Source organism: Borostomias antarcticus (assembly GCF_949987555.1).
Source record: "Borostomias antarcticus genome assembly, chromosome: 16".
Taxonomy (NCBI): Eukaryota; Metazoa; Chordata; class Actinopteri; order Stomiiformes; family Stomiidae; genus Borostomias; species Borostomias antarcticus.
In genome coordinates, this window is record NC_140249.1 from 7,613,297 (window position 1) to 7,635,389 (window position 22,093).

Below are 22,093 nucleotides of genomic sequence, written 5' to 3' on the forward strand. Positions count from 1 at the left end.
ATTTGCCCCATAAGTTTACATCAAACAAAGAATGATGACAACTCCTGACTGAAATCCTCATAACAGAAAAAAAACGAGAAACAAAACGAGAAACAAAACAAAGGTAAAGGGGAAACATTCTTGGAAAGGACCGCAGAGGGGAGGCCTTTCCTGGACCAAAACACGTAATTGATGATATACAGTACTTACAATTGTGAAATCAAATGGAGCCTCCATCACAACATACCAGGTGTACTGAAAATATAGCAAAGTTGTGTTGGTACAGTTTAATTTAAGTCAGCAAGCTGAATGAAACAAGCGCCAAGTGCATTAGAGACCACGGCACTCTGGCACTCTCTATAGGGCACTCACATAGCATCCCCAAGTCCTGTAAATGAGTGAGTGAGTGACTGACCTTAACTTGTCAGCTCTAGACCACGGCTAGCCCGCTGCCCCGTGGTAAAAAGAGAGGGAGAGAGAACCCTCTATTGCAACAAAATGCTATCAAAAACTGATTTAGCTGGAACTGGGGAGATCGGAAACAACTAAAGCAGAGTACTGACATTATGCTGCCATCATTTGGACCTTGTTCTTTTTAAACATGAGCCCAATGCCAGTGAGGTAACAGGAAAAGACGTTCTGTATGAGAGCATGATTTGGTTCCCTTCTGGAGAACTTTTCACTCACCATTAACATGAAGATTTCAGTCATTTCCAGATAGTTGTTTTAGGAGCCCCTGTTTAAAATGAATAAAATAAGTTTAATGAAAATCAAACTTCACATTTCAATAGCTTTAAAGACTAGAGGTGAGGTTTGGTGGTTTATATGGTGTTCAGTGTGAAATGAGAAATAGACTAAATTAAAAATGAGAAATATATTTCAGTAGGATTAGCTAACAGCTGATAAGCAGATAAATGTTCTTGGCAAATGTTTACCTCAACATGCCAGCCTGTCAATTCGACCATGCCCCTGGGATAATGTGCTGTGCAACAGACCTGATGGGGGGGGGGGGGGGGGGGGGGTTACGGAAGAGCATTAGGGCCAACAGCTGAGTTTTTTTTTTTTTTTTAAGCTTCTGAGTTTAGTCAGAAATTCTGACTTTTTTCTCAGAAGCTATTTCTGACTTCTCAGACATTCTGAGTTTAAAGTCAGAAATTCTGAGTTTTTTTCTCAGAAATTCTGACTTTAATACAGAAATTCTGACTTTAATCTCAGAAGTTATTTCTGACTTTTTTCTCAGAAATTCTGACTTTAAAGTCAGAAATTCTGACTTTAAACTCAGAAGCTTAAAAAAATAATAAACTCAGTTGTTGGCCCTAATGCTCTTCCGTAGGGGGATGACATCAGTAACTTCAAGAAATAGTTGAACAGTTCAAAAGGTTCAAGAAAGTCTGGTGAACTGGGGGAACACAACTCCTAAACAGCAGCATTTAACCATTTTTTTTAAAAGTCTGAGGAACACAAGTCCCCAAAAACAACAGTAGTTCAAACAGTTTGAGCAAGCCTGGGGAACATGTCTGCCAAATAACAGTAGTGTTAGAAACCGAAACATGTTGAGATGTGAAATGGAATAAACGTAGTGCTCTGAACTTCTACATTACTTTAATCAATGCCTGCATGTTCTTCTCACCGTTGTTCATTGCAAAACAATTACACCACGGTCTATGCTGCTGTAATTTATTTGAACATCTTCAATGTTATTAGGCAGACATGCAACCATAAACAACCTTACATTACATCCAACTCTAAAGACAAATTACATGCAGAGCATAGGGCTGGGCAATATGTCTATTTTACTGTATATATAGATCATGGTATGTAATTAGATATTGGGTCGGTTAACAAATGTCTTTCTAATGGGGATGTTCAAAATTAAAACTGTATACAAATTCACATCGGCATAATATGCTTAACATTAGTCGACAGTTCATACATTTTTGAAGATCAGCAATATTTGTTTAGAATAACAAATACCTCCATGTTCAATAGCAGTCTTTTCGTGGGTCTGCATATGTGCCGCAATAGCTGCATACTCTCCCACTTTATTGCAGAACTTGCAGCGATATTTTTGGCCTTCAACAATTGGTTTTTGCAGGCCTTTCTGCACAGTAATTGTATGATGCAACTGGAAGCAATATATGATTTTATTTTTAGACACATATCAACATCCAATTCAAAACAACTTAAAACAATTGAGTCATGTTCAATAACGTTACAGGTGTAAGACACCCACATCAATTTGGTAAGACGATTCGAGCTTACTAGCTAGCCAGGCTCCGGTAACTAGCTACAGCTGTGTTGCTTAGGCTACTGCTGGGTAGCTAACGTTAGCTTCCAGACCAAGACTCGAAACTCGGGAATCAAGTCAATAGATTATTCATTTCGGTAACAAGTAAAAATACCAATATGTGTTATGAAAAACAACATATTTATATAAGACGTTAACATTTATCTTATCGCTGTCTTCCGACATTGTGAGCAGGTAATCTACGGAAAATTAGACCGGGGCTGGTTTTTATACATCCATGGGCAGGAGGCGTAACCTATGCGTACAGGTTACGACCATTATGGTTACGCCCGCCGCCAGACCCATCTCGCCGATTGCGCAGACCATGTAATTATACACATTCAACACTAGATGGCACTATCACTTTCCTGCTTGCATATGAAAGGAGCCAGTTGAGGTGGTTCGGGCATCTAGTGAGGATGCCTCCTGGGCGCCTCCATAGTGAGGTGTTCCAGGCGTGTCCGACTGGGAGGAGGCCGCGGGGTAGACCCAGGACTAGGTGGCGGGACTACATCTCCGCACTGGCCTGTGAGCGGCTAAAGATTCCCCAGGCAGAGCTGGTTGATGCTGCTAGGGACAGGGATGTCTGGGGCCCCCTGCTGGAACTGTTGCCTCCACGACCCGACCCCGGATAAGCGGATGAAGATGGATGGAAAATTTCGTACGAAAAAACAGACTCATGTGCAAAGGCCTTAATTCATGTTTTTTTTTCCCTCCCAAGGTTCCACCGGTGTCCTCACGCCCTCCGGCTTCCACGCCGCGTCTCCTCCTCGCCGGCTCCCACGCCGCGACTCCCTGCTCCCAGATTCCGCTCTGCGGTTCCCCCCTGGCTTTCCCTCGCCATCTCCACGCCCCCACCTGGACCAGCCCTCCATCTTCTGCTCCGCAGCTCGTCGCCGCTCTCCGCCTCTGTCCCGCCACCAGGCCGCGTCATCCCCGCCAGCCTACTCCAGCCCCTCCCCTCTAGGTCCTCACACGCACATACAACACCCCCCTTACTGATACTCATACACACACGCGCGCTGCATCCACACACCCCTCTAGTTTCCACATCCCATCTCCTATACCACACACACATGCTCATCCATTCATTCCCCCCACTAGTTAGCACCTCCCCGTTTAGTTGCATCACTCGGTTACCCCTCTGTTTTTGCTTTCCCCTGTGGTTTCGCTATATTAAACGGCCGAGTGCCAAACATTTCCTGTCTGTCTGTCGGGGGTCACTGCATGGGTCAAGGGTCCGGGTTCAGAGCCCAACACCAGCAATATTGTCAGGTACTGTAAGTGAAGTCTTTAACCTGCACTTCTCCAGCAGCTGCTGTAAAACTCTGGTTCCATAAATGACAAGGTGAACATTTGTAATGCTTTTAATGATCATTTTATTAATGGAGGTCAATTTTTTAAATGAAAAAAAATCCAATAGATATCGCCAGTTGTGTACAGTAGATGTGCATAATCTCAATGAAACCTGCGCATCAAAACTCAGAGCCCTCAATTGATAGAAATCTCTGTAGGTTCTCCTTTCACTGAAAGAGAAGTAGGTGATGCTATAATGAATATAGACTCAAAAATGTCTATTGGGGCTGACTCTTTGGCCAATGGTCTTTTGAGGTTAGGTGCTATGACTATTGTTGGTCTCTTAATACATACGTTTAATCTCTCTCTTAGTTTGGGGATTGTTCCAAAGATGTAGAAATCTGCTGTTGTGCTTCCACTTCACAAGGGTGGTGACTGTGGATACCTTAATAACTAGCGCCCAATCAAGCTACCTTGCTTAGCCACGACCCTCAAATCCTCAGTTAACTGTCAGATTCAGCTGTTCCTGAGTAGTAACAATATTTTAAATACTTTTCAGTCTGGTTCAGTCACTGGCCAATTGTCCACTTGCTGCATTCCTCAAGCAATAATTCCTCAAAGGACATTCCCACAGTCCAGAGAGTTTACACAAATCACTATGCCCCCCCTAAACCCTCAAGCCTTGAACCCTCACAGACATTTTGATGTCACCTGGTAAAGTGTTTGAGTGTGAGAGGCTGCAAGGGCTCAAAATGGTTTAAAAAGGAATGGGACAGCACATTATGACCTCACGTTACATTGATGACAAAACATATTTCTTACTATTGCGGGTTTGGGACTTTTTATTTTACGGTTGTATTTTATGTTATGTTTTTCTTGTAGGCCTACATGTAAATTAATTTTGGTCTGAGTAAAATCCCCTTTACATTATCACAGCCCTGTCTTATTCTCGAAACAATTTGAGGACTGCGGATGGAAACTAGCTCTTAGCTAAATCCGGCATGTTTACACAGTCATGTATTTGTATGTGTTCATTAATATGCACTGTCCTCACCAAATAAACCAAAAAAAATAAAAAATTATGCTTGTTGAAATCATTTAATTTAGTAGTCAAGCTACATTGCTGCCAGTAATTGTTGTTTGTGATGAATTCCAAAGTATTTACTCAAGAATAACAACACATTTCTGAACCTCACAATTCTTTCCATATTCTGGAAATGTCAGTTCAAAGACCACTGCACCGGGATGGGCTCCCCTGGCTAAATAAAGGTTACAAAAAGAAAATACAAGACCATTATAGAAAGGTTATTTATAGCCGGACACTCAGACTGAATTGACATTTCTGTTTCACTTCATTATTCAGTCTGAAAGTGCTCCCATTGAAGCTGTTTTCTGAGATAATCATGGCATTTGACGCTGATTTAAAGGACGCTGATTGGCTTGGTGGAAATCACTCTGGATGAGAGCGACACCAGACCCTGAATCGCAATTCCCAAATTAAAGTGGGCACAGGAGCAGGAGTGGGCTGGAGTCAGGCTATTATATAATTCTTTACTTTATAGCTTGTAGGTATGACTTCATGACTGCTTTGGGAATGTGTGTTTTGCTTCTTCACATGCACGCATGCAGAAAAAAACAACTGAATTGCCACTCTGGCATATCTCTGTGCCCCCCCTTGTGACACCCCAGTCAAAAAGGTCTAGAATCGCGACTGGGCTGGCAGACTGACTATGAAACCAAAGGCTTCCCCTCTCAGATGCTCCCACCTGTCTGAAGGCAGACCAGTGGACGACATCTTTCAGAGTTTCCTGTTTAGGTTTCAAGTGGTATTCTGAGGGAGTGTGTTTGTTTGGTTTGTCATTATCTTGTGGTAGTGGAGAATGATAAATATTATGCTGGTGGCATTTGGGTTGAAACCCCAATCTCCCTTGGAGTTTTGACAAGGCTTTGATACGGCACATTTAATTTAAGATAAAGTCCTTTTGAAAAAAGTTTCAGTGCCTGTCGGCGCCTTAAATCAGTCCTTCCTCTGATCACTCTTCTCTTCTCCTGTCCACTCAGCCTCACTTCAGACTGCTTCATCTCATTCACCTACTCTATTCTGAGCTCTCTCTCTCTCTTCCATTCCACTCCTTCATTCTCACTCTCTTATCCCTCTCTGTGCTGGTCGGGTGTTGAGGACAGGAAATGAGGTGTCTGCCCGGGCTAATCTGCCAAGTACAGCCTGCTGGAGCCAGATGCAGGAACGGAGAGAAAGGGCAGCCTTTCCCTCACAGATAACCCCCCCTCCATAGCTGGGTTTAATCAGATAACGTATAATCAGACCTGACCTAAACAGTCAGACTGCAGGAGTGCATGAGGAGGAACACACCCAGGTGCCTCTCTCTCTGTGGAGACTCTCCGTCCGCAGGCAATTTGTTCAGAGTGTTTCCATCGATCAAGGGATGGCAACCTTTGAGATTATGAGGATAATATTTCAGAGGACACTATACCAGTCAAGGCTTCAGCAGGAAAGACCTGATGGAGAGATAATGGTAGTACAGTGTACTGTAAATAGATTTCATAATCTTTAGAAAATAATATAATGTATTGCCTCCTGAGTATGGAAATGTGTCTTCACACCATCACATGACTGTTTGTTTGTGTGTGGAGGGGGGGGGGGGGGGGTATTGGAGACGAAAGCTGAATCCCAAATCGCGCACTTAGGCGAAAGTGCAGAGCACTCGCGGCCTTGTGGCCTTACATGCGCGTTCCGCTAAGTCCACAAGGGCTCAGGGTAGTCCCAAAACGGAATTGCTAGGTCCACAAGTGCGCCACTGCCGCCATTTTGCGCACTTTAACCGCACTTACCGAAAGTCCGCAATTTCGCCGACTTAGGAGCAGAAAATACCCACAGCCCACCGCGTCTCATGTGACACAGTGCTTGAGTGCATCCGAGTCATGATCCGAGTGCATCACACATAAATGATGACATTTGCAATAACACAACATTTATCTGGAAATCCACATGCTGCAAACTTATCCCACCCAACATATTTTTTTAATTATTATAAAATTAAAACAGACGTCAATCGGTCAATTTGCAGAGCCGAGCGGAGAGCTGAGGGGAGCGTCAGAGCAGCCTCTGCGTCGGAGGGACGCGGCAGCCAATGAAAACGAAGTGGGAGGGGCATTGAGCGAAACTGGCTTGGCACGCTGCTGGAAGTGCTGTCCCATTTAATTCACGGCCCTGCACCCTCTGGCCCTTCCAGCTGACGTAATTTAAGTGCTCAGGCCTCAGGCCGCAAGTGCGAGGGGCCGCAAGTGCGGTTTGCGCACTCAGATTGGGATTCAGCTGAAGTGTTCTGTATGCACCATAACTACAGAGCCTGGTGCAATAGCCATTGGCAGTTAAACAGACACAGCTAGTGGCATGTTCAGGCGTGCAGTTAACTAAGCCTGCATTAGCATTTTCCGTTTTAATTAATCGCAGTGTGTTCTCAAGCAGCCAAGCAGTCATGGAAAATACCAAGTCATTGCTTCTCGCCCTTGGTTGTATAATCACGAGAATGCTTGATTGATGCAGTATAAACAGCTTGAAAATGTGAAAAGGAGGTGGAATTATGTTTCTTCTTGGCAAGGTTAGACAGTGAGAAAATATGTGGAGGATTTGAGTAATAATGCAGTGTTTGGGGAGGTTTTTTTCCATCTGTGCTACAATGTGTCTCTCTCCCTGTAGGCTGGAGCACAGGTCACCAAGGGAGTTTGAAATACAGTCTGAAATGTTTGAGGAACTGAACAGTCATCTGTCTGGCTTTTTGTGTCTATAGTGGCTTTCCTGTGAGCTATATTGGTGCATGTCAGTAAAATGTTTGATGCGTGCCGTCGCATCAGCAATGTGCAATAAACAACTGTCCAGACTTTACCGTGCTGTTTGTCCATTTATTACAACAATGATGTGTACAGTCTTGCATCCAGGTACATGTGCTAGTTAGGTAGCCTTAAAACCGCATTACTGCTACACTATGGCTGTATTCCAAATGCTAGGGCTCTACCCTTCGAAGGGAACATAATCGGGGCCACGCCCACCTCCACCATATTTAAGGGCGTTCCAATCTGAAGGGTGAAAAAGTACTTGTCAGTACCCGATCGGTTCCAGCTGCCTGATCGGTTCCAATAGAATCTGCGCATGTGCGCCTGATCTGTCTTCATGTACGGCAACTCCACTTGGACAAACCTGATACACGATCCGTTCCGCGATCCGCAAATACTTACGACGTGATTAACATTTAGTCCAAGAGCTAGCTAGCTAGCTTACATTAGTTACAGTTGTGGGAAGTTCTAAATTTTCCAGCTTGCAGCATTTCACCATCGCTCTGGGTAACATGCCATCGGGACCAGCAGCTTTGCAAGCATTCACCTTCCTGAAGGACTCACGCTTCTCAGCCTCAGATAGTTCCGTAGGGACCGATAGGACCATGTCTTCAGGTTCCCTGTGGTCCTTGGCTGGTGTGCTCGTGTTCAGTGATTCAAACCTTTTATAGACTGTGTTGATTTTGTCTGGGAGCTCTTTGTCATGCATACATGATTCATCTTGAACAGATCATCTTCAACTCATCTTTAATTTATCCTGATTGGTCCCCCAATGTGTGCGCACACGCAAACACACACACGCACACACGCACACACACACACACACACACACACACACACACACACACACACACACACACACACACACACACACACACACACACACACACACACACACACTTGAGAACAACCTTACATTCTTTCTTCAGGGGATCCCTTTATCCTTGACACTGTCTAGTGTTGATGAGCATCATAGTGGTTGGTATTCCCTGACTCTGCCTGTCTGTCCAGGTGATGAAGTGTGTGGTGTGTCAGAGTTGATCCCATGATCCTGCTTACCAGCAGGTCCTCCATGTTCTCCCAGAGAATGGGAGCCTATGGGTGCCCTGTGCACAGTTGTGCTACTTCATTCAAGGTGCAGCTAGGGCAGGAACAAATAAACATAATCCAGCACACACCAGGAGTGTTCGAATTGACTTTGATTCAATTAATATAACAAATATAAGGGCGAACTGTGCACTGTGGCTTTAGCGATCAAAGTGAACCTGAGGACACCACGTGTTGTTCGCCTTGGTATTTTTATATGGATCAAATCAAAGTCAAATTGAACACTCCTGGTGTATGCTTGATTACTTCTATTTTAGATTAATCAAGTCTTTATGGCCACAATGTAACTGGACCACCAGGCTATGCTTCCCACCCAACCCAGCCTCAGACCCGGATTTCAAACGATGAAAAGGATATTTATTTTACAAAATCTCTTCATCTCCGCCTACATCTTCTCTTTCTTGCTGTCTGGCAATCAGTCTGTGTTTGTACTGTCTGTCTCACCATCTGTGCAGTTTATCTCTCCCTATCAAATTCAAATTCATTGGACAATTGATGGGAGACAGTATAAAATTAATTGAATATAAATATGCCAACAACTAAATCTGTGTGCAGTCAGTGTAAATTATTTTATTTACATAATGTGTCCCCTTTATTTTGGCAGGTGAAAATATATTTGTCTGCTTCCTCTGCAGTCTCTCTCTCTCTCTCTCTCTCTCTCTCTCTCTCTCTCTCTCTCTCTCTCTCTCCTTCTTTCTCCTGTCAACATCAAACAGATCCATAATTTATAGGCTCCATTGTAATGCAGTTGTCTGATTATGTGAAGTAATGGCATGTTCAGCCAGCATGGTCGTATCAGGGAGGCTGTGGGAAGTAGCAGACAGAGAGAAGGTCTCAGACCTCTGAGGGAGCCACTCCTCAAATAGAACCACCATGATCTCAATGACCAATACAGATGACAAGGAAGTTTTTAGGGAGTACTTATCAAAGACTAATGGATGCTGTAGGTTGTACAAAATGGGGGATGGAGCTGAACGTTGTCTTGTGGAGTTGAACGTGTGCCAGTCTGAAAGACCGGGGTCAGAGTTTCTCACATGCAGCGCTGATGTCTGGGGAAGACATGAAGCTCATTTGGATCGATGGTACGATACGTCGAAAGGAGCCAGTTGAGGTGATTCGGGCATCTAGTGAGGATACCTCCTGGGCGCCTCCCTAGGGAGGTGTTCCAGGCGTGTCCGGCTGGGAGGAGGCCGCGGGGTAGACCCAGGACTAGGTGGCGGGATTACATCTCCGCACTGGCCTGTGAACGGCTAAAGATTCCCCAGGCAGAGCTGGTTGATGCTGCCAGGGAAAGGGATGTCTGGGGCCCCCTGCTGGAATTTCTGCCTCCGCGACCCGACCCCGGATAAGCGGATGAAGATGGATGGATGGTACGATATGATTCTTCAAGAGCTGAAGCCCAGTGCTTGCTTTTTGGCTCTCTGATACTGGATCCAGTGTTCTATATGTTTTAGCTGCATACAGAACCAGATCTGCGGTGAATAAGACTTTGTTCTGAATTGACTGCCCTAATTAAATAAAGGTGAAACAAAGTAAATACACAAAATAGAAGTTTAGCATCATCACGTCTGACCTTGTCAGTCCTCTACAGTATTGGTTGGCAGAAGGAACAGATCCCGTGGTTAAAACTCCCATTACCAGGATATCAACATAGTGGGCCCTGGAAGCTCTCCTCCTTCTTTTGAAGGGCAGACACATGCTTCATGCTGAAGAAGGCCCATGGCCGAAACGTTCTGTGTCTGCCCTTAATAAAAGAAGACTGAAAAATCATAAGTGAGTGCTGGTATTTTCCAATCCAAGTTATATTATTGAACCTGGCACTCAATACTTTTTATTAATTTTTTGAGTTGTGCGCGTTTGTACGCCTTTCTACTGTCCCAGCATGCAGCCTTCATATTGTAGATAAGAGCTCTGTGTGTGGAGCTCTGCTGTTTGCATACAAATACCCAAGAGGCAGACTGTAGAAGTACCCCCAGCCAAGAAAACATGAGGGCGAGGGAGAGAGAGAGACAGAGACAGAGAGAGAGAGAGAGAGAGAGAGAGGGGAGAGACAGAAAGAGGAGAGATACAGAGAGAAAGAGGAGAGGGAGAGAAAGATAGAGAGAGAGATGGACAGAGAATATAAATGCAGACAAAATGATAGTAGTGAGGGCTGAGGGGGCTGTTTCAATGTTGGTCTGTCTGCCTGTCTATCTGTCTTTATGTCTGTCTCTGTCTTTGTGCCTGTCTGTCCGTCTGTCTTTATTCCTGCCTGCCTGCCTGCCTGCCTGCCTGCCTGCCTGCCTGTCTGTCTGTCTGTCTGTCTGTCTGTCTGTCTGTCTGTCTTGTCTGTCTGTCTGTCTGTCTGTCTTTGTGCCTGTCTGCCTGCCTGTCTCTTTCTGTCTTGTCTGTTTATCTGTCTCTCGGTCAGACAGGTTTGTCTGTCTGTCTGTCCGTCTTACCATTCTTCCAGCTTAGGAGATCTGTTGGGTTGTTTTTTGTTTCTGCTCAGGTGGAGGGTCTGAAGTACTGAGGTGTGGTTGCCTTGAAAATCTCACGCACCAGAGTCTGTGAAACACAAACTGATGTCTTCATGGAGCTCATACAAGTTTTAAACAAATGTTATTTTATACAATGCTGTTCCCAGGGACACCATAAGTAATACTATAGTAGGACGCCTTTGCTGGAATGAGAAACCCAGTGGTTGTATACATACACACACACACACACACACACACACACACATACTCGTGCGCACACAAACACACACACGTGCGCACACACACACTTATGCACATGCACACTTATACATGCACACACACACACACACACACACACACACACACCGACCACACACACTAAGTGGGGAAAAATGCATCAAGATAATCAGGGGAACAAAAAGTGAGCATTATAAATTCAGTGTTCTTCCAAGTCATACACAGTGAAGCTGATTTACAGTAAACATACAGTATCCGATTGACTAGGTCATCTGCCTATGTCATATACCTATGTCGTCTGCAACAGTGTATGCCTTAACCCTAATCAGATTCCTAGTAAGTGTGAACCATATACATGGCTAATAAACAGATCTTGAATCTGCTGGAGTCAGCAGGGTTTTAGTGCCATCTGGGGGGGTTTGGACTGTGTAACATGGCTCAGGAGAGGGACCAGTGATTTCTGTATGCTGACTGTGGCCATTGTTCTAATATTCTCTATGGGTCTATTCCATTGGCTTCTTTTTACCTTCCTCATGCCTTTTATCTGGGTTCCTTTGTTGTGGAGGAGGAACCTTCCCTTGCTGTTATCTGGTGGTTTTCCATCTGCTGAGGGGGAAATTTGACGGGATTTCTTGGAGAAGAGGCATCAACTATTCATAGGAGTTCTTTCAATAATTACACATTTGTGTTAGTGCGTGTATATGTCCATGTGATACAGGTATACATTAATGTGTAGATCTTTGTATTAGCATGTGTTTGTTTGGAGTGAAATATGAGTGTGGAGCTTTGTATGTGTGTACGTGTGTGTGTGTGTGTGTGTGTGTGTATTTGTGTGCATGTGCATTATATGTGTTTACTTGCTTGTGTGTGCATATATATTCCAGTCATACGGGCACTCTGTTAGGAGGGAGTGCATAATTCATAATTCCTATTGGAAACCTCTTCTCTGACACAAGACCAGGGAGCACATGGCACATTTATCTCTCTGGGCCTGTTTGCCTGGGAAAGTGGATAAAGTGCTCTCTAACAACTGCTTACAATATCTTATCAGCCATTGCGATAACGTGAAATCACGACCGGACACATTTCACCAGGCAGGACAACCGGGTCATTTTGGATAATAATTCGACCCCCCCCCCCTCTTCCCTCCTTGAAAAGATTTTTCAAGGTGCCCATCCACATCCATTGTACGACCAAAACGGTGGTACAGCAATTATCAGACTTTCTCAAAAGTGCTAGTTTTGTCAATGTTTTGATCTGAACCATTGTATATGATCATAAGTAACCTTAAAACAGGGCTAAACATGCATTTTCCATTTGCTACTCCTTTAAAGGTGCACATTTCACAGGCGAGCATACTGAGACTGGTAAGATTACACCCTGTGCTTCCCATCTCAGAAAAACTCATTCTATAATTTATCAGTAACCGAAATCTCACGTGTGCATGCACGTCATTGTTATCGGTGAAGGAGAGAAAACCCCCATCAAGTTGATCCATTGTTGAACTTCAGTAAGTAAATTCAATTGAGTGTCAGGCCCGATCCCAAATGGAACACTTAAGGACTCAGAAGCCCTAAACCCTCGTAGACTTAATTGACGTCACCTTTGTAAGTGATCGAATGCGAGAGGCTGCAAGGGCTCGAAATGCTATGAATGGGAATGGGACAGCACTTGCAACTGTGACCTTGACAATGTGAATGAAGACGTGAAACATGTTTATGAGCATTGTGGCTTTGGGCCTTTATATTTTTAATTTATTGATTTCACGGCGGAGGCGATTGCGGTACCAACTCCCTGATTTCAATGTCCTCATGGCTCTGGATGGACGAGAGGTAATTGTCAGATTAACTTATTTTTTCATCAGGCTGCATAAAATCCAAAATTTAAGTCCATAGTTTATTAAAGGATATGGACACTGAATTTCATGTTTAGCCCTATTCCTGCCTTCCCTGGCATGTACTGTATCTGACTAGTACAGGTTAAAATATTTCTGTTTTGTGCAGTACAGAGTTCTGTGTCAATAACGTCGGTGCTCGCACCCTGGCTCGTGTAATGGAATTAAATCTGATCGAAAGTAAAAAGATTTGCCAAGGTTCGCTCAAAAAGGTTTAGTCTGGTTTATTGAGAAAACATACGAGCGCAAGGACTTCAGGACAACGCACGTGAGTGGCATCCAGCAGAAGTGCCACAGTCTGGTCTTGCACCGCCTTATATTCAAGCAATACACAGGTATAACGCTTCCAGGGATGTGATTGGCTAACCCATCTGTACACGTCATAATAAATGGCGGACATCATCAACAGTGGTCGAGAATACAGACACGTGACATGAGAAAAGGTGGTAAATCTTGCAGGGACAATGGGACAAAGGATGGTTATTCTGGAGCAGACAACGTCTAGGTGTGTTGACCTCCTGAAGAGAGGTTATCCTGTCACAAATTAGATTAGCACAACTATGTGAAAGGTTGAGGGAGGTGGTGAGGTGGTGAAACTACAATTTCTATGACACTCGTTGCTAGCTATGGTCACACTCTAAAAACTCTTAAATAGTATAAAAAGTATGATATACATGGATTTCAAGTTCAGGAATTACATGGTTTATGCTTACCAAGCCCTGAAGTCGTCCTGTAAACACCATAGGTCCTTTCGCCTCTGCATTTCGAAACAACAGTAACTTGTAAACAGTACTAATTTCACCGAACATACAACAGCCATCCCTTCACACTGTAAACCTCCGCAAAATTCATCCGAATCCGACATATGTCACAACGCTCTGAATTATGGGCAATTCCCTCACAGAAAGGGGACATAAAGGGTTCAAATATGGCGGTCGAGAGCCTTTGAGCACTTGACGATTTTACAATGGGACACCCCTAAGCCCTCACGCCCTTAGCGGGAGCGCGCCTGTAAGTCTGCGAGTCCTTAAGGGTTCCATTTGGGATCGGGCCTCAGTCTGTTGAATGCCAGAGTGGGTGGGAGGATGGTGTAGAAAAACTACTACTACTGCTTGCTGACACAATATAGGACAGCACGGCATGTAGCTCAAGAGGTAGAGTGGCTGGCTAGGGATCGCAAGGTCCCTGGTTTAATCCCAGCTTCCAGAGTGTGCTGAAGTGTCCTTGAGCAAGACACTGAACCCCAAAGTCATTGAACCTCAATATCCCAGCTTCGAGAGTGTGAAGTTTGCATGTTCTCCCTGTGTTCACAAGGGTTTCCCCCGTAACGAACCAAATATGAAAAAACATGCAGAAGAACAGATTGCTAATGCTGTCTGCTGATTTTAATGAATAATTAGTGTTTGATTAACATGATTTCATCATGCAAATTATCTTTATCTGATCTAATTTAATCACATTGATTTTATCATGTTTGTGGAACACAATTCAATTATTCAATTCAATTATTTATATCTAAATCTGCATTTCCATGTTGAAATAACATATTAATCATGTGGAACCACTGTCTACAAACAATTTAAGTAAATCCAAAGCATTTTTTTTTGAGTGAGGCAGCACTCCACCAATCAGGCCTTTATGGTAGAGAGGCCAGATGAAAGCCACTCCTTAGAAAAAGGCACATGACAGCCTGCTTGGAGTTTTCCAAAAGGCATCTAGAGGACTCTCAAACCATGAGAATCAAACCAGGCACTGCTCATCGCCGGGCTAATACTATCCCTACAGTGAAGCATGGCAGTGGCAGCATCATGATTTGGGGATATTTTTCAGCAGCAGGAGCCGGGCGACTAGTCCTGTTAGAGGGAAAGATGAATGCAGCTAATTACACCGAGATCCTTGAAAAAAAACCTGCTCCAGAGCGCTCTGGCCCTCAGACTCGGGGCAAAGAATTACAGTACAGTACCTTCCAACAAGACAACGACCCGAAGCCCACACCAACAAAACAAAGGAGTGGCTTCGGAGAAAGTCTGTGAATGTCATTGAGGAACCCAGCCAGAGCCCAGACCTGAATCCAATTGAACATCTGTGGAAAGAGCTGAAAATGGCAGTGTACCGATGCTCCCCATCCAACCGGACATAGCTAGCAAGGATATGCCAAGAGGACTGGGAAAAAATCTCATAGCTTCTTTCCCAAGACACCTTGAAGCTGTAATTGCTGCCAAAGGTGCATCAGCCAAGTATTAGGCTAAGAGTGTGTACAGATATACTATATGGACAAAACTATTGGGACACCTATAGGAGCTTTTATGACATCCCATTCTAAATTCATAGGCATTAATATGGAGTTGGTCCCCCCTTTGCAGCTCTAACAGCTTCCACACTTCTGGGAAGGTTTTCTACAAGGTTTTGGAGTGTGTCTGGGGGAGTTTTGGGGAGTTTCTGGGGGAGCCATTCAGCCAGAAGAGCATTTGTGAGGTCAGACACGGATGTTGGACGAGAGGGCCTAGCTCGCAATCTCTGCAGACTTTCCATCTTAACTGTAGTCCATGAACTTGATGTGGAAAAGCACTGACACACCATGATGGAGGAGTGCAGCTCAGGCTCTGGAGGGAGTGAGGAGCTGGTTGTCGCCACATAATCGATCTATACGATCTGTAATGGGTTTGTATGAAGCTTCAGTTGCTGCTGATGTCGCTGCTGATGGCCTTTCCTCCCTGAGTGACTCTGGAGATGGGACCTTCAGACAGCACCCAGAGAAAGACAACTGACCCGTTTATCAGTTGGTCCATGGAGAATATTCATGGTGATTAGGATCAAAGAGAAGTGTCTGAAATAATTCATCGATACACGGGAGAGACACTGTGAAAAATGTTCAAGAGGGTACTTTTAACCCATTGATTTTAACAAAGTACTATATTAAATATGCAGTGTTTCAACCTAGATTGGTTTTGACAAAGAGTTGCATTGCTGACAGTTCACTTTGTCTCATATCCTGTTCACAGCATTTGTGACACATTTAAAGTTTGGATGTGTTAAGGAGCTCCTGTTGTGCTGTGAACTGCCGCATTCAGAGGAGCACTTGTCTCCACCCTTCCACTCTGCCTTCCCTCCATCTCTCCCTCCATCAATCTCCTGAGGCTAATTCTGTTTGTCTGCTGCCATATTTCTGCTCCCCTCCCCCCCCCAGCCCTTAAAACGCTCCAGGATGTGACATCCCCAGGAGGTTAAGTGCGGAGTGACCTTTCTGTTTGTCTCCATAAGACACATCCTAACATGGTGTGCTGGCATCACTACCAACCTCTGATTGAAGGTTGCAACTAGGTCGGCCTCTTTCTCCCTGACCTCCACCAGGCGCAAGGCGCTCTGCGATCCCTTTCCCTTCTGCTCCTGCCTAAATGAACAGAGACAAGTTAGAAATCCCTGTTGACTCAAGGGAACATATTCAAGCGCAAGGTGTTGCCTCTCGGTATGAAATGCGCTATACAAATAAAGCTTTGATTGAATAATTGATTCATGGCTGGCTAATCACTTTGTTGTTAAGAAGACCAAAGTAATTGTCTGTCATTTATTTTATTTTACTTTTGGAAATCGTGGGGCACCTTGTTTTTTGTGATTTAATTCAGAACTGCGGGGGTGATTATATCTTCTCTCTCCTGAGCTGTGTGTGTGTGTGTGTGTGTGTTAGGGCTGTCCAAAAAAAATCCAAGTTTGAAAAAAAATTGAATATCTTTTTTAAAAAGAAGTTCGAACCTAAATTTCTGAGTTTGAATATTGTAATATTAATAAATAATATTATTTATCAAACATTATGCAGCGATTTACATTAATAACAGAACATTTATAGGCTACAATTTATTTACGTGCAATAATCCAGACCCAGCACCTTATCGAAAGATGAAAGTTAACACCTCAGCGAGGGGTAACAGTGTTCAGTACAATATTACAGTCAAGGGTTATTTTATTAGGCTATTATATTAATGTTTTTTTTTTTTTTTTTTAAACATGTATAAATTCGAATATCGTTCGAACTCTACTAAGTTTAATTCGAATATATTCAAACTCAATTTCATGGCACTTTTGACAGCCCTAGTGTGTGTGTGTGTATTTGCACGCGCTTGTGCATGTGCGTGTGTGTACTTGAAGAGTATGCTTCTCTATAATCTGTTTAACCCTCACATGGTGACACTCTAGCCAGCCTGGTAATTGATTAACTAATGCAAATCAATATTGATGGCCTTATTGGTTTTATAGAGTGTTGCTGCTGGCTGTTTCCAGACCAGAACTCTGTAAATTCACATTACAGGGTCTACACAGCCGGTCCATAATGACAGGGGCTACACGTTGGAACGGTATTGTCATTAGGCTATGTAAAAATGTTGTGTAAAATACATCAACTGTTAATAATAGATGTCTAGGAAGTACTCAATCCCACTCACCCCTCTCTTCCCTCCCTCTCCCCACACCTTCACCATTTCTTCCTTGTGGCCGAGTCCGAGATGAGGCAAAGACTACACGTTGTCCTAGCTGGCTGGATGCTGACTATCAAGTTTCTGACCAATGGGGAGTGTAGATGAGGTCACAGTTTCATGGAGAGAGGTGGAGACGAATAGTGGATCAGAGGAGAGGTTGCTCAGCGGACAGGTCGTCCGGTGTCCACACGCCCTCTAACCCCCCCCCCCCCCCCCAAGTGCGGTGTAGATTGGCGAAGAGGATGCAGTCTGCACTTCCACACATCTACAGGGGGTTAGGGGAACATACTGGCAAATACACACACACACACACACTAAAACGCAAACCCATACAAACGTTTTGATGTCATTCTCCCATCACTTTTTCTTGAACTTATCTAACCCTAACTCATTGTGTAACTGTGCACTGTGTAACTACGCACTGACTTTCGATCTAAAAATAGCTGATGTATTTAGATGAAGCATGCCCGGTAGGCAGCTCCAGTACTGCCTCAGCCTCCTCACTTAACTCGACCAGAAAATTAGATGTGATATTGTCGACGTCTAAAACAGGGATACGATCCCCAGTACCACACATATACTGTACACCCACACACTTATACATAAGCAGCCACTCATTCAAATTTTGAAGCAGACTCTCTCACTCAAATGACAGACTGAGAGTAACACAGTTAGACTCTTTATATAGTATCTCTATACACATACTGTATATACACATATACACAGAAGCAAACGCTTCCTCTCTCTCTCTCTCTCTCTCTCTCTCTCTCTCACACACACACACACACACACACACACAACATACTCTGCACGCACACTGTCTCTCAATCTTTCTGTCTCTCTTGCTGACACACTAAACACAGACATACACACTCAAATATATTGACACAGACTGAGAACAACACATTTAGACTATCTTTATATAGTATTTCTATATAATGCACTGGATCACATAGAGGTTAGGGAAGATGAACACATCTGTGACAACATGGCTTCTCAGTCCAAGGAAGATGTCACACACTCTTTCCTCCAAACCATTTTCCACACCAGTTCTCACAGGAAGTGTGAACCTTCATTTGTTTCTGTCCTAGATGTATTGTCCTGGAAGTATATTGTCCTTTTTTATATAAATACATGCAGAAGTCTGGATAGAGGAACTAACTAAATGGGTTGGTATGACGGGATCTTAATGAGCCAGGGTTTGATGTTTCCAACGTCCAAAAACGCTCAGAGACAAAACACAGTACAATGAAGCATGTGTGTTTACAACATCAACAAATACCACATGTATGGGGTACTCTATAATCAGACTTCATAATTCTCACATGTCCTATTGTTTCCTCATTCTCAAAAACAATGTAGAGATATTGATCCTGTGTTTCTGTTGTGTGTCTTTTGTGTAACCTGGAAAACCAGTAAACATTGAGTTAAGTCTTTAATTTCTCTGTAGATTGTAAGCCAGTACAGCTATTCCCCATAGTGAATGTGTACTGTGGTACTGCAGATCCTTTACGTTCCAGTGGACTGTACATTGTAAAGCCAGTATTGTGTCTAGCCCACAGGTTAGCCATTGTTTCAGTAACATCTCTTGAACTTGATGAATTTCTGGAAGGCCTGTTTGAAATCGTCGTTGAAGGAAGTGTAGATGACGGGGTTGATGAGAGAGTTGAGGTAGCCCAGCCAGGTGAAGACGTCGAACAGCACTGGGTGGAACCAGCAGTCCTTGCAGATGCCCATGACCAGGGTGCCCACAAAGAACGGCAGCCAGCACACAATGAACGCACCCAGGATGATGCCCAGTGTCTTGGTGGCTCTCTTCTCCCTCGCGGCACACAGGCGTTTCCTCTCCAGCACGCTGTCCGCCAGCCTCACCTTCACGCTGTTCAGAAAGAGCGGCGAACTTCCTCCTCCTTCTCCTCCTCCTACTCCCCCGGAGGAGTGTAGGTGTGCTTCTGGGTTAGAGGTGGAGTTAATGGAGCAGAGGGAGGAGCCAGCGGAGGTCTGGATGAGCTGGGCAGTGGTGAAGCGTTTGCCGCACGAGGCCGGCGTCTTGAAGATGCGTGAGCGCGCCGCCACGTATATACGCCCGTAGAGGATGATGAGGAGGATGGTGGGGACGTAGAAGGCGCCAAAGGTGGAGTAGAGCGTGTAGGAGATCTGGTCCGTGTTCACCATGCACTCGGTCAGCTCCTCGTGGGCCTTGGCCTGTCGCCAGAAGAGCGGCGGTAGGGAGATAGAGATGGAGATCACCCACACCACGGCCACCATCAGCCCTGCGCGCCGCATCGTGCGCCGCTTGGAGTACTCCAGCGCGTCCGTGATGGCCCAGTAGCGGTCGAGCGCAATGACACACAGGTGCAGGATAGAGGCAGTGCAGAAGGTGATGTCCAAGGACAACCAGATGTCGCAGACGATCTGGCCCAGCGACCAAGTCTTGCTGACCGTGTAGATGATACTGATGGGCATGACCAGGATGGACACCAGCAGGTCTGTGACTGCCAGCGAGCCGATCAGGAAGTTGGCGGGCGTGTGCAGCTTCCTGGTGAGGAAGATGGTGGCGATGACAAAGGCGTTGGACAGCACGGTTGCCAAGGTGACCACGGCCAAGACGGCGGAAAGGGAGATCTGGAGGCCCAGGAGCGTGGTCTCGTCCCAGGGCAGCTCGGCGGTGGCTGCCGGGGTGTCTGTGGCGTTGGGCAGTAACAGCTCCACCATGGAGGTATTATCCAGCTCCATCTCGACTGGAACCGCTCACCTCCTCTCTCCTCTCCTGCGTACGGGGCTTCAGGGGAGCCTCATCATCTCAACGGTGGACCCTGACGCGGGCGTTCTCTCCGCCTTTTGGTGAGAACTGGGGTGCTGCACACCAGCCTCTTATCTCTTTATGTCAGCCAAGGAGGTAAACAAGCCTCGCTGTATGCCTCCACCCCTGTCATCTCAAAGCTGAAAGCTAGCCTGTGTTTGATTTAATTGTACTGGGCTTTACTTGGTTATGTCCAGGTCTACCAGTTCAGCATGTGACTAATGATTACATTAGTGTTGCTGAAACATGTCTCTCTGTTAGACGCCCACTAATATCAGCCGGTCCCAGGGGGGACGAGGCTCATTTATATTCAGCTCTCGTTCAACTCCGCTTTCTCTCTGTCAGTCTCTTATCTCCTCCCCTCTCCACGTCTTCTCTCCCTCTCCCCCTTCTCTCCGCTCTGGGCAGCAGGCCACCTTACACCTTAACTCCTTCTACCATTCTTCTCTCAAGGGACCCTAACATACAGCAAGGCTCTGTGGGCTACAAGCACACTGAGAGATTATGACAAAGATACACCGCCACTTTCTTTCACTATCTCTTGCTTCCCTCCCTCCCTCTCTATCTCTCTCTCTCTCTCTCTCTCTCCTAATTTCAATGTATGGCCAGACAGAGAGACCTTGGTACTGCCTGGCTCTCTTATGCTGAGGGCGAGCTAGCAGAGCTAGGTGTCAATATGATCCACATTGGGAAAAACAGCTCTGACTCCCTCTTAGCCAGTCCAGTCATGAAGGAGAACAAGTCAATATTCCTTCCTTATTCTCCTAGACTCTGATTACTGATATGTAATAAATGTAATAACAGCAAAGGCTTCTCAGGTCCCCTGTGAGTTGGAAGCACAGCCTGCACTTTCATTGATTTCTTGATCAATAAATTGTGTGTTTGTTACCACCCCCCCTCTCTCTTGAGAAGCTTTGATGGTAAATTAAGCACGTACTTTAGTCCTGGTTAAGTTCTGCTTCAGTCCTGCTTTAGTCTGGATTAAGCCCTCTTTTAGTCTTGGTTAAATTCTGCTTCAGTCCTGCTTTAAATCCGGATTACGTCCTGCTTCAGTCCTGCTTTAGTCCAGATTAAGTCCTCCTTTAGTCCTGGTTAAATTCAGCTTCAGTCCTGCTTTAGTCCGGATTAAATTTTGCTTCAGTCCTGCTTTAGTCTGGATTAAGTCCTCCTTTAGTCCTGGTTAAATTCTGCTTCAATCCTGCTTTAGTAGTAGTCCGTTTCATCCAGCCTCTCTCACACTTCGCTCATCCTGAGGGAAGAAAATCAGAGTGAGAAAACAGCAACAACAGAAAAAAATGATTTACAAAACACAGAATACACAGTTTAAGAGACCGTTTCGCTCTCACAGCCGTCAAACTTTTATCCCACCAACACTCACTCCCACACAAGGTGAATACTGCTACTGTATGAGGGATATCTACAGTCGACACTATCCTCCTCAGATATCACAGGCAAGGTTATGATACTGAGATCCCTTGGAGTGAGAATAGAATGAGGATATTGCAGATGTTCACATACTGTACAGTATGCCATGTAATAACATGCAAATAGTATTTCAGGTTCATGTTTCTCATTATCTTCAAATGTCATATGGGGGTAAATCGATGTCAAAATTATTAATATAAATGCAGACTATGAGTCACAAATGTACTGTATAACAATTTGTAAACATGAAGCACAATTTACAAATAGATTACAAATCCACAGTCT

At 44.7% G+C, this 22,093-nt stretch overlaps 1 protein-coding gene across 1 annotated transcript; it reads right to left on the reverse strand.

The window, feature by feature from the left end:
- Positions 1-19,155: 19,155 nt before the first annotated feature.
- On the reverse strand, positions 19,156-20,316 carry htr1d (5-hydroxytryptamine (serotonin) receptor 1D, G protein-coupled; the record flags this gene model as incomplete). Its single annotated transcript, XM_084451079.1, has 1 exon — positions 19,156-20,316. One exon carries the CDS (start codon positions 20,314-20,316, stop codon positions 19,156-19,158), a length of 1,161 nt encoding a protein of 386 aa, XP_084307205.1.
- Between the last annotated feature and the right edge of the window lie 1,777 nt (positions 20,317-22,093).